Source organism: Jaculus jaculus, chromosome 10, assembly GCF_020740685.1.
Source record: "Jaculus jaculus isolate mJacJac1 chromosome 10, mJacJac1.mat.Y.cur, whole genome shotgun sequence".
Lineage (NCBI taxonomy): Eukaryota > Metazoa > Chordata > Mammalia > Rodentia > Dipodidae > Jaculus > Jaculus jaculus.
This window is the reverse complement of record NC_059111.1, coordinates 115,528,499-115,541,526: the sequence shown is the minus strand read 5'-3', so window position 1 is coordinate 115,541,526 and position 13,028 is coordinate 115,528,499. Positions and strand designations below refer to the sequence as shown.

General features: G+C 48.2%; 1 protein-coding gene across 1 annotated transcript; it reads left to right on the top strand.

The window, feature by feature from the left end:
- Nucleotides 1-1,229: 1,229 nt before the first annotated feature.
- On the top strand, nucleotides 1,230-2,888 carry Cct8l2 (chaperonin containing TCP1 subunit 8 like 2). The gene has a single exon (XM_004669548.2). It carries the CDS (start codon nucleotides 1,230-1,232, stop codon nucleotides 2,886-2,888), a length of 1,659 nt encoding a protein of 552 aa, XP_004669605.2.
- Nucleotides 2,889-13,028: the final 10,140 nt, after the last annotated feature.

Genomic DNA, 13,028 nt, shown 5'->3' with positions numbered 1-13,028 from the left:
TCTCTCTCTCTCTCCTTCCCTCCCTCTTTCTCTCTGAAATAAATAAATAAAGCTGGGCATGGTGGTGCACGCCTTTAATCCCAGAACTAAGGTGGTAGAGGTAGGAGGACTGCCATTAGTTTGAGGCCACCCTGAAACTACATAATGAATTCCAGGTCAGCCTGAACCAGAGTGAAACCCTACCTCAAAAATAAATAAATAGGGCTGGAGAGACAGCTTAGCAGTTAAGTGCTTGCCTATGAAGCCTAAGGACCCTGGTTCGAGGCTCAATTTCCCAGGACCAAGGTCAGCGCACAAGAGGGTGCACGCATCTAGAGTTCATTTGCAGTGGCTGGAGGCCCTGGCGCGCCCATTCTCTCTCTCTCTCTGCCTCTTTCTCTCTCTGTCTGTCACTATCAAAATAAATGACTAAAAATAAACAAAAATTTTAAAAAATAAATAAGTAAATAAGAATATAAATATAAAAATTGGGCTGGAGAGATGGCTCAGCAGTTAAGATGTTTGCCTGTGAAGCCTAACAACCCAAGTTTGATTCCCCCCAGTACCCACATAAAGCCTAAAGCACAAAGAGGTACATTCAGTGGCTGGAGGCCCTGGTGTGCCATTCCCTCTCTCTCTCTCCCTCTGCCTCTTTCTGTCTGTTGCTCTCAAATAAACAAAAATATAAAATAAAATAAGGTGGAGAGAATGCCTTAGGAAACACCTGATGTCAACCTCTCACTTCCATGACTTCAAGGCCACCCTGAGACTACAGAGTGAATTCCAGGTCAGCCTGGGCTAGAGCGAGACCCTACCTCAGAGAGAAGAAAAAAGAAAGGAAGGAAGGAAGGAAGGAAGGGAGGGAGGGAGGAAGGGAGGAAGGAAGGAAAGAAGGAAAGAAAAATAAATTCTGGCGGAAAGGAAAGGTCTGACTTCTCCATGTTGGCAGGGCCTTCTCAATGCTAACTGCCCCTCTGTGACCTCATTCCCTGTCACTGGTTCCATTTGCCACTTTGTGACTTCATCAGAGATCTAGTTTCAGCTGCAGGGATTCAGATCGCCCAGGAGCCCAATTCTATCTCGAAGCAGTCGGGGTTTCGGGGCTGAGCTCTTGGCAGTTCACCTCTGGATGCGAGCTGCAGGGTCTCTGCCCGTTCACTTCTGCAAGGTGATAAGCGCTTGGCTCCTGGAGCGGCTTTAAAGATTCGTGCCCAGGGCGCCTGTGCTGCAGTGTCTGGAGTCTGCCAGCCATGCAGAGCAAAGGCCCATCTGCCCCGGAACTGCCCCAGCGGCTGGCGACAGACCCAGACAAGAGTCTGGGAGGGGAGCCTTCGTGTATACTGACGACCACATCCGCAGCCCGCACCATGGCCAATATCATCCGGCCTTGCTATGGTCCCTGTGGCCGGCAGAAGTTCCTGGTGGCTGCTAATGGAGACATGATGTGCACGGGCCATGCGGCTGCCATCCTCAGGGTCCTGAAGCTGGAGCACCCAGCCGCCCAGCTTGTCAGGGAAGCGGTCCAAACGCAGGCGGAGAATAGTGGGGATGGCAGCGCCTTTGTGATTCTCCTGACCGAAGCCTTGCTGGAGCAGGCCGAGAACCTCCTAAGAGCTGGCCTGTCCTGCCGCCAGCTGCGGGATGCTTTTGCCACAGCCACAGCAGAAGTGCTCAGCTCTCTGCCTTCCTTGGCCATCCGCTCCCTGGGGCCTTTGGAGGATCCGTCCTGGGCGCTCCACACAGTGATGGACACCCACACCCTGTCCAGTGTTCACTACCTGACCAGTCTTGTGGCCCACATGTGCTGGAGTAGCAGGGAGCCAGATGGCAGCTTTAAGCCCGAGCGGGTTGGGGTGTGCACGCTGCTGGGAGGGACACTGACTGATTCTTGTGTCCTCCCAGGGCTGGTCATGTCCGGGAAGTTCTGTGGACAAAACACTTCGGTGTTAACTGGTGCCCGTGTGGCCCTGTTTGCTTGTCCCTTTGGTCCTGCCCAACCAAGTACAGCAGTCACAGCCCGGCTCTCGAGCCCTGAAGACCTGACAGCGTTTAAGAAGGTCAGTGATCCACTCATGGAAAGGGAAGTGGCCCAGCTGGCCACTGCAGAGATTAACGTGGTGGTGGTCTGGGGCGACGTCCACGAGAAGGCACTGGTGGAGGCCGACAAGCAAGGCATCATAGTGATTCAAGTCTCCTCCCGGAAGGAGATAGCTTACCTCAGTGAGGTGTTGAGCACCATGGCCCAAAGTCGTGTGCTTCCTCCCATGGAGCCAGGGCGATGCCAGAAGGTTTACAAGCACGAGCTTGGCGACAGGTCCGTGGTGGTGTTTGAGTGGGAGCAGGTGAGCACGCCAGCCTTCACCTTGATCCTCAGAGGGGCCACCGCGGACAGCCTGCGGGACACCGAGCAGGCCATCTTCCATGGCATCAATGCCTACTTCCAGTTGTGCCAAGACCCCAGGCTGCTGCCTGGAGCTGGAGCGGCAGAGATGGCTCTGGCTAGAATACTGGCAGATAAGGGGAGCAGGCTGGCAGGCCCCGAGGGTCTTGTCTACCTAGCATTTGCCGAGGCTCTGAGATCACTTCCTAAAGCCCTGGCAGAGAATGCAGGCTTAGCCGCCCACAAAGTGATGGCACTGCTGACCGGAATTCACCAGATGGGGAACTTCTTCATTGGTGTGGGAATGGATGGGGTCTTCAACGTGGCCCAGGAAGGGGTGTGGGACCTCCTGAAGACCAAAGCACAAGGGCTGCAGGTCGTGGCCGATGTGGTGCAGCAGCTTCTCCGAGTGGACAGGATCATAGTGGCCAAGAATGCGCCTGTGCGGCCGCAGAGCTTGGGTCCCGATCCTCAGGAGACAAAGAGACACCCACCCCTGAGGAAAAAGTTCTTTGGAACGTGTCCCTAGCAATGCCTTCAATAAAATGGGGGTTACCAAGAAGGGCACAGTCACCCAAAAATACAAATGCTTGCCTTACTTATTCCTGTCATGCTAAATACTGTTAGTCAGTGTCTTAAAAACAACTGGAGCTGGGTGTGGTGGCGAAAGTGTAATGTTGAGACTGAGGAGGTGGAGGTGATCCTCAGCTACACAGAGAATTTAAGACCAGGCTGGGATATAGAGAGCCTCAAACAACAACAAATTACAGGGAGACATAAAAGTACCTTTTATGGCTGGGAATGGTGGCTCACACCTTTCAACCTGGTACTTGGGAGTCCAAGGTAGGAGGATTGCAGTAAGTTCAAGGCCACCCTGACACTACAGAGTGACTCTCAGGTCAGCCTGGACTTGAATGAGACCCTACCTTGAAAAAACAACCACCAAAAAGTTCCTTTTCCTCTCCAAGTCCTGACTTTTTCATTTTGGGTTTGTATCTGATCTGTTTCTTTGTATGATAAGAACCAGATTCACTTCTAAATTTTTTGTTTGTTTTGGAGTTTTTTTTTCTTTGTACAGTTTACAGAGACTCTCAGATTAAGAGAAGGAAAAAGGAGGGCTGGAGGGATGGTTTAGTGGTAAGGAGTTTGCCTGAAAAACCAAAGGACGTAGGTTCAGTTTCCCAGGATCCACGTTACCCAGATGCACAAAGGGGCACATGCGTCTGGAGCTTGTTTGCAGTGGCTGGAGGACCTGGTGCGCCCATTCTCTCTCTCTCTCAAATAAATAAATAAAAACAAGATATTTTTTTAAAAGAGAGAAGGCAAAAAGGAGCTGGAGGGATGGCTTAATAGTGAAGGGAGTTGCCTGTGAAGCCAAAGGACCCAGATTTGATTCCCCAGGACCCATGTAAGCCAGATGCACAAGGTGGCAAATGTGTCTGGAGTTCCTTTGTAATGGCTGAGGTCTTGGCAGACCATTCTCTCTTTCTCTATCTGCCTCCTTTTCTCTCTTAAATAATAATAAAATATTTTTAAAATGAAAGACAGGAGGAGGAGAGTATAAAGAGTCCCTGCCCATGAGAAGGCAGTAGGAGGATAAATCCCCAATTTTTGCTTTTGAGACGGTCTCACTCTAGCCTAGGCTAACCTGAAACTCACTCTGTAGCCTAGCCTGGCCTCAAACTCACAGTGATCCTTGATCCTCCTACCTAAGCCTCCTGAGTGCTGGAATTACAGAATTACAATAAACCCAGTTTAATAGGATTTTTTTTTAGGGTCTAGGGAGATGACTCAGCAGTTAAAGGCACTTACTTTACCAAGTCTGATGGCCTGCCCTTGATTCCCCAGTACCCATGCAAAACTAGATGCACAAAGTGGCACGTGTCTAGAGTTTGTTTGCAGTGGCAAGAGGCCCTGGCATGCCCATTCTATCTCAATTTATTTATTTATTTATTTTATTTATTTATTTTTTGGTTTTTCAAGGTGGGGTCTTGTTCTAGCCCAGACTGATCTGGAATTCACTATGTCCTCTGAGGATGATGGTATCCTCAAAGAACAGGGGGAGGAGGTAAGAGAGATTAAGGTAATGGGGCTGGATATGGTTAAAATCTATTATTTATACACAAGTATTAAAGTGTCAAAATGAAAACCATTATTGTGTATAACTAATACACGCTAATAAAACAACAAAAGGCTCTGGGGCTGAAAGTGTAGAGCACCTGACAAGTCTGCATGAGACTCTTTGGTTTGATCTTCACCACTACAAGTAAATAAAAATAGCTCTTTAGAGCTGGGCATAGTGGCACACACCTTTAATCTCAGCACTCAGGAGGAAGAGGTAGGTAGCTACACATGATTGGACTTCTATGTGAGTAGGAATAAAACTCAGTAGCAGAGGCCAGTAAGCTGGAAAGGAGACATAAAGGGAACAGAAAGGGAGGGAAGGGGGGCACTTAATAGGATGGTATTGTATATGTGTAAGTAGAAGACAGATTAACGGGGGTGAAAAGGCCTAAGTGAGGTCAGGGGAAGAGACTGAGTAAAGGAAAGGTGGAGGGAGAGCTAACCAAAATCTAAGAGGATATAAATAGATCACATGAAAACCTACTTTTTTGGACAATGGCTCACTCAGAAGCCACAGAATGTTACTAGAAAATTTTCAGTGCCAGGGATAGGATACCTTCCAGTGAGTTGTTGGCCAAGGAGGACCCTGATGGCCCCCAAACATTACAGGACATTGCCAAGACCCTTGGTTTCCCACCAGTAATAGATAGTAAGACCCTATTGCTGAGGACTCCACATACTTGGGTTGCAAGTTCATGAGAAATCCTGCTGGAGCTGAGCTGAAAACCTCCTCCATGTAGACCAGCTGAAAGAAAGCTGGGAAAAATTCATGCTGCATGCAGTTCAATGGGAGAGAGAGAAATCACCAGTGAAGATACTCAACAGTGGAGACTGCAAGCCATATATTTGGCCATCCAGGCCAAATGAGCCAACAGGTGCAATAGTGGCACATCTGTCATGGTGGAAACCAACTGCCCTCCAATTTGACTGGAGGCCCGCTCCATAGGAGACAATACATCCCTGATACTGAAAACCTACAACAGGGGTAGTCATGAACCCTAGGGGTATAACATCTTCTGGTGTCTGGCTAAATGTATATACTATGCTCACCAAACTGCCCAGTAAGCACTTAATGTTCATACCCATGTATTAATGCTATTCTCACTTTTGATTAGAGAAGCTTCTCTTTTCAGATGGCAGTGACCTTGGGATGACTCAGAAAACACCATGGTGCTGAGAGGAAGTGACAGAGGAGTGCTCAGTACTGAAATATCTCTATCACACCTTCTAAGGCTCAGGGTCTATTGCGGAAGAGGTGGTGGAAAGAATGTAAGAGCCAAAGGAAGGGCAGGGCTACTTACAACGTGATCCTCCAGACACAAAATGGCCTGGATATCTATGACCTCACAGCGCCTGACACTACCTACACAAGACCATCATGATAGGAGGAAAAGATGATGACATCAAAATAAAAGAGAGACTGGTTGAGAGGGGGAGGGCATATATGATAGAGAGTGGAGTTTCAAAGGGGAAAGTTGGGGGAGGCAGGTAATTATCATAGGATATTTTTACAACAATTTTTTTTGTTTTGTTTTTGTTTTTCAAGGTAGTGTTTCACTCTAGTTCAGGCTGACCTGGAATTCTCTGTGGAGTCTCAGGGTGGCCTCCAACTCACAGCAATCCTCCAACCTCTGCCTCCCAAGTGCTGGGATTAAAGGTGTGTGCCACCATGCCTGGCTCTGAAGAGCTATTTTTATTTACTTGTAGTACTGAGGATCAAACCAAAGAGTCTCATGAAGGCTGCTTAGGCACTCTACACCTTCAGCCCCAGAGCCCCCTTTTATTATAATTAAAAAAAAATGTTTTTAAACTGGGCATGGTGGCACATGCCTTTAATCCCATCACTCGGGAGGCAGAGGTTGGAGGACTGCTGTGAGTTGGAGGCCACCCTGAGACTCCACAGAGAATTCCAGGTCAGCCTGAACTAGAGTGAAACACTACCTTGAAAAACAAAAACAAAAACAAACAAAAACCAAAAAAAAAACCCAACTCTTTCTAAGTGCCCTGTAATTCATCAAATGAATCAGAAAGGAAGGGTGGAGTCCAACAAGTTCAGGGAGGTACCTACCTCTTTAGAATGAAGGGTCTTCTCTTACTCAGATACTCATTCATTTTAAAAACACTCTCACTTTAGACTTACAGTGCCCTTCACTCCAGAACCTTTCCATGGAAGAGGGCCCCTGCTGTGGCTGCTTCCCTGAATTTATTATCCTGGCAATAAACAGGAGTTCTTTTTTTTGGTGGGGTCTCACTCCAGCCCAGGATGAGCTGGAATTCACTCTGTAATCTCAGGGTGGCCTCCAACTCGTGGGGATCCTGATCTTCCTACCTCTGCCTCCCGTGTGCTGGCATTAAAGGTGTGTGCCACTGTGCCTGGCCCTGTGTGGCCTTTTTGTTTTGTTTTGAGTCACGGTCTTATGTAGTCCAGGCTGTCCTGCACTTCCCTATTTAGAAGGGAGGACCTTGAACTTCTGATCCTCCCCCCTGTGGCTCCCCAGTGCTGGATTACACATGTGTTACCATAGCTGGATAGTGCAGTTCTGGGGATGGAACCTAGGATTGGAGAATACTGTATAAGCACTCTAGAAACTGAGCTATTCCTAAACCCAGTTTCTGATGAAAAAAATTAGGTTTTTCTTCTTCCGAGTTACTGTTTGTTTTGTTTGCATCAGGGTCTCACTGTAGCTCAAGCTGGCCTATAATTCACTCTGAAGCCTAGGCTGGCCTTGAACTCCTGGAGATCCTTATACCTCAGCCCCCAAGTGCTGAAATTCAAGGTGTGGGCCACCATGTCAAGTTACATTACTTGTCTTCATTCCTGCAACAGGTCAGCCTGGTCCAAGCCATCTCAGATTGTCCTACTTTGCCCCTTCACTGACCAGTGAACACCAGTGGCAGCCTGCATGTGGGGAAGGGGTGTTGGGGACACAAGAGTTCCATGCCTCCTCCAGCTCTCTCCCCTACACATCTTTTTTTTTTTTTTCTTTCAAGGTAAGGTCTCACTCTGGCCCAGGCTGACCTGGAATTCACTCTGTAGTCTCAGGGTAGCTCGAACTCATGGTGATCCTCCTACTTTTGTCTTCCCGAGTGCTGAAATTAAAGGTTCTACACATATCTTGCATGATAAGATTTTTGGCATCTCTTTTTATTTCACTTTTTTTTATTTTTTATTTTTTTCTTTTTATTTCACTTTTAAAAATATTTTATTTACTTGAGAGGGAGGGAGAAAGACATAGAGAGGATGGGCGAGCCATCCTCTGCAAAGGAAACTTCTGCAAAAGAACTCCAGAAGCATCTGCCACTTTTTGCATCTGGTTTTATGTGGGTCCTGCAGAACAGAACCTGGGGCCTTTGGCTTTGCAGACAAGAGCCTTTAACCAATAAGCCATCTCTCCAGCCGCCTGACATCTCTTTTTAGAAGAGGAAAACTAATCAAAATACTCTGGAACAGGCTGCCTTTTCCTGACAAAACCTTGTCTCCCCATCCCACTGAGTCAAGGAGAGACACCGCAGCGTACAGCTAATTACTAATCAGGCTCTCATGCTAAGAACCTCCGTGGGCCTGCGCCCTTAGGTACCGCCCAGAGCTACATCTCAACTCTTAACCACAGCCATCACCTTCACCTCAGAGAACGAGAGGTGGGGGGGGGGGGAGCGCGCACGTGTGCATGGACGGGAGGGAGGGAGGAAGGGAGGGAGAGAGGGAGAGAGCACGCGCGCGCACACACATGCTCCCTCAGTGAAAGCATTCATCTGTAACCAGGTGCATTGCCCTTTGAAGGCTCCCCCCTGCCCTGCAGCAGCACTACTACAGTAATCACAGTACACATGAAAGGCTTTGCAGAGCAATAGCATTTGGGGACACACACATGATCCCACCTGATCCTCATACAACTCCACAGGAAAACAGGATAACTACTAGCAACCCCACTTTACAGAGGGAGAGACTGAGGCCCAGAGTAAACTCTGTGGGGTCGGTTCCCAAGCCTGTTCCAGGAAGGACTGCACACTGTGACTTCCAAACCTTTCAGTTCTAGAACTGCATAGATTCAAGGGTTTGTCTGAAACCACAAAGCCAGCAGTTGAGGATGGGCAGGGACCTCAGATGAATGACAGGTGGTAGGTTCATTCCCCCTATGCCAGCCTGACCCTCGCTGACCACAGCGGGGCTCACACACGGCTGCTTCCTGCATACGCACCTGGTTCTGAGGTATTGAAAACTGACTTAGTAGCCACTGCCCAGCTCTGCAGACAGGCTGGCCAGTGCCATCCCAGGCACACTGGCCACACCCAGTCCACTGTGCCCAAGGGTGTGCTCCACTGGATTTCACCTGCTTCCCACACCCCAAGCCTTGGGGACTCTGGCCTGGAATGCAGGAGGTGAAGCGCGCTGGAGGCCCTGGGGGCCACACTGGCTAGAAGTAAGGACGTTGTGGCTTCAATGAGTCCAAGCAGCTTCTCTGTAACACAGAGAGGATGCCCACAGGATGTTTGTTTGAAACTTTTTAAAAAAATATATTTTACTTATTTGAGAGAAAGAGGCAGGAAAGAGAGAGAGAGAATGGGTGCACCAGGGCCTCCACCCACTGCAAACGAACTACAGATGCATGCAACCCTTTGTGCGTCTGACTTACATGGGTCCTGGAAAATTGAACCGGGATCCTTTGGCTTTGCAGGCAAATGCCTTAACCACTAAGCCATCTCTCCAGCCCCTGAAACTGTTAAGTTTTTGTTGTTATGTTCCCCCGCCTTTTATTGACACAAGGTCTATCATATAGCCCATTGCTCTACAACTCCCTGTGAAGCTAAGGCTAGCCCCGAACTCCTCCACATCCTTTCTTGCTTTTCTTTTTTTTCTTTGCTTGTTTTTTCGTGGTAGTCTCATTCCAGCCCAGGCTGACCTGGAATTAACTATGTAGTCTCAGAGTGGCCTGGAACTCATGGCGATCCTCCTACCTCTGCCTCTCAAGTGCTGGGATTAACAACGTTCACCGCTATGCCCAGCTATCCTGATCTTCTTGCCATCCCTTCAGAATGCTAGGTTTATAGTTATACAACACCATGCCAGCTTGGGGCTATTAGATTTTGGCTAAAATCTCGCAACTAGGGATTGGAGAGATGGCTTGGAGGTTAAAGGTGTTTCCTTGGAAAGCCTATCAGCCATGGGTTCACTTCTTCAGCATTCATGGAAAGCCAGATGCACACCATTACACATGCATCTGAAGGTCGTTTGCAGCAGCAAGAGGTCCTGGTATGTCTATGCTCTCTCTCTTGCTCTCTTTCAAGTAAATAAATTCATAAAATATATGTTGGGGCCTGAGAGATGGCTTGGTGGTTAGGGTGCTTGTCTGCAAAGCCTAATGATTCCCCAGTACCCAGGTAAACCCAGATGCACAAGGTGGCTCATGTGTCTGGAGTTTGTTTGCAGTGGTTAGAGGCCCTGGCACAGCCATTCTCTCTCTCTCTCTCTCTCTCTCTCTTTTTTTTTTTTTTTTTGAGGTAGGATCTCACTCTCTAGTCCAGGCTGATCTAGAATTCACTATGTAGTCTTAGGGTGGCCTTGAACTCACAGCAATCCACCTACTTCTGCCTTGCTGGGATTAAAGGCATGTGCCACCACACCTGGCTCTTTCTCACTCTCAAATTAATCTATCAATAAATATTTAAAAATATATTTTTTATACCTCACGTCTATATTTCTAGAAACAGAACATTACCAACAAAGCTAGATGTTATCACTGAGCCCCAGAGAGTTAATGAGACATCAGCAAGCTCACAGGGCCTGTTTGGGTCAGCTGATCAGGGTTCTCCTCGCCTTGGGTCTCAGCGTAGAGTGGCCAGTGAGTGCAGAAAGCCCAGCAGCTCAGTGAGAGCCTATCAGAGTGCTAGAAGCTGAGGAGAAGCTGGGAAAGGGCTTGTTTGCAGCGTTCCTGCCCTGCGGGTGATACTTAGCCGCCTCCAGGGCTGCAGCTGAGCTGTAAGAATGGTCACTGGGAACCAGCTTCCTTCCCTTCCCCCACTCTAGCTGGCTGCCAGCCGAGCCTTGAGCTGTGCTGGGTAAAGGGGCTGCCTGCCAAGTATCTGCCCACCTGGGGCCACGGGCAGGTCAAACACTCTGTTCTGTGAACAGCTTAAAGTGGGCAAAAGGGTGGCCTTGAGGTAACAGGTCTTGTTCCTCACTCTCGTCACCATGGACTAACAGGAAATAATGTAAGAAAATCAAAGAATCATAAACTATTTACAAGAATAGCTATTTCCCAAACTCTCTTACTTACAGGTGTGTCTGAGATTTTGGCAGGACCCAGCAGGAAGCAGAGTTTGCTTAGGCCATTGGCTCAACGCTAATGGAACCATTTGTTTATTCATTAAGCATTTGTTAATCACCTGCCTCTTGCCCTGGAGATATAGCCTAGGAAAACAGAAAAGGCCCTACTTCCTGGTGCCCTCATCTTAGTGGTGCAGGGGAAGAGGCCACTGCCAGTAAGTAAACAACTGGGCTAAGAGCCCTGAAGAAAATAACAGAAAGGACACAGGTGGGTGGTTGGAAGTGGAGAGGGGATCTGCTTAGATACAGGGTCAGAAATATCTCCCTGGTTATCTGGCCAGCCAGGCCAAATGAGCCAATGGGTGCAATAGTGGCACATCTGTCATGGTGGAAGCCAACTGCCCTCTAATTGGACTGGAGGCCTGCTCCATGGGAGGGAATACATCCCTGATACTGAAAACGTAAGACAGGGATAGTCATGAGCCCTAGGGGTATGTCAGTTGCTGTCTGGCTAAATGTATATACTATGCTCACCAAACTGCCCAGTATGCACTTCTCTTAATGTTCATACCCATATATTAATGTTACTTTTGGTTAGAGAAGCTTCTCTTTTCAGAAGGCAGTGACCTTGGGATGACTCAGAAGGCACCATGGTGCTAAGAAGTGACAGGAGTGCTCAGTACTGCAATATCTCTATCACACCTTCCAAGGCTCAGGGTCCATTGTGGAAGAGGTGGCAGAAAGAACATAAGAGCCAAAGGAAGGGTAGGACTCCTAACAATTCGCTCCTCCAGACACAAAATGGCCTGGCTATCCATGACCTCACAGTGCCTGACACTACCTACACAAGACCATCATAAAGAGGAGGAAAAGATGATGACATCAAAATAAGAGACTGAGGGGGGAGGGAATATCATGGAGAATGGAGTTTCAAAGGGGAAAGAGGGGGGAGGGAGGGCATTAGGGATATTAGTTACAATCATAGAAGTTGTTAATTTTAAAAAAAAGTTGAAAAGGAAAAAAGAAAAAAGAAATATCTCCCTGGGCTGACATGAGCAGTCTCCAGACCAGCCAGGATAGTCATTGCAAAGGCCCAGAGGGAAAATGGTGAGAAAGGCTGGAGGAGAGGAGCTAGGCTCCACAGAGCAGCCAGGATGGGGAGCTGTGAGGACCCTGGGGTGGTCAGAGACCGCTAGAAAGGCAGTTCTGTCATTCTGGGTGTGTTCATGAGTTTCATGGGCTCATCCCCAGCGCCCGACCTGGGCTCCCCTTTGAGGTCTTCCACTACTTGAGGAATTTGCTCTTTTTCTTTTCTCCTTCCTTTCTCTGTCTTGTAAGACAAGGCCTCACATAGTCTAGGCTGGCCTTGAGCTCACTAGACAGCTGAGGCTGACTAAATTCCTGATCTTTGTACTTCCACCTCCCAAGGGTCAGCATTACAGGCACCACCACCAGGCTTTCTTTTCTCCTTGCCTTCTTCCCTTCCTCTTTCTGACAAGGTCTCAACACGTAGTGCTCCTTCCCAATCTCTCTCACAAATTAGCTCAAGTTGAAATTCTTCTGTGGCAGTTGGGGTCCCTCTTCTAAACAGGGGTTCTCTTGTTGGAGTCCAAGTGACTGGTATGCAACTTTATCATTTAAACCAGCTACTGGGCTGTGTTTAAGGCACTTGCCTGCAAAGCCTAAGGACTGATTCAATTCCCCAGTACCTCCACGTAAGCCAGATGGACAATATGTCACATGTGTCTGGCGTTCTTTTGCAGTGGCCGGAGACCCTGGTGTACCCATTCTCTCTCTCAAATAAAAATATTTAATAATAATAATAAAGCTCTGGGGTAAATCCTGGACACCAGAGTAAGACCCTGCTTCAAAATGAAATGAAAAGCCAGCAAGTATTCTACAAGCAGCTCCCTGTATTGAAAAAAAAAAAATACTATATTGGTTTCTGTTCAGATGGTACAAAGCATTTGCTTTTAAAAGGCAAAAGGCGCATACCCTTAAGCACGCGGGATGCAGAGGTAGGAGGATCGCCATGAGTTCGAGGCCACCCTGACACTACATAGTGACTTCCAGGTCAGCCTGGGTGGGATAGAGTGAGACCCTACCTCGAAAAATCCACACACCCACACCGACACACAAACATAGCTCAACCATAATTGACACAGTGCACATTTTACACCTCTACACCACACACACAAGAGAAATTAAACTAAACTCAGGGAAAGCACACTGTGTGGCCGGGAGGATGAAGCTTGCAGTCCACCTCGAGCGCTTTCAAGA

Bases quoted from the DNA above. Each gene is read 5' to 3' on its own strand.
- Cct8l2 (XM_004669548.2), top strand. From the start codon at position 1,230: ATGCAGAGCAAAGGCCCATCTGCCCCGGAACTGCCCCAGCGGCTGGCG.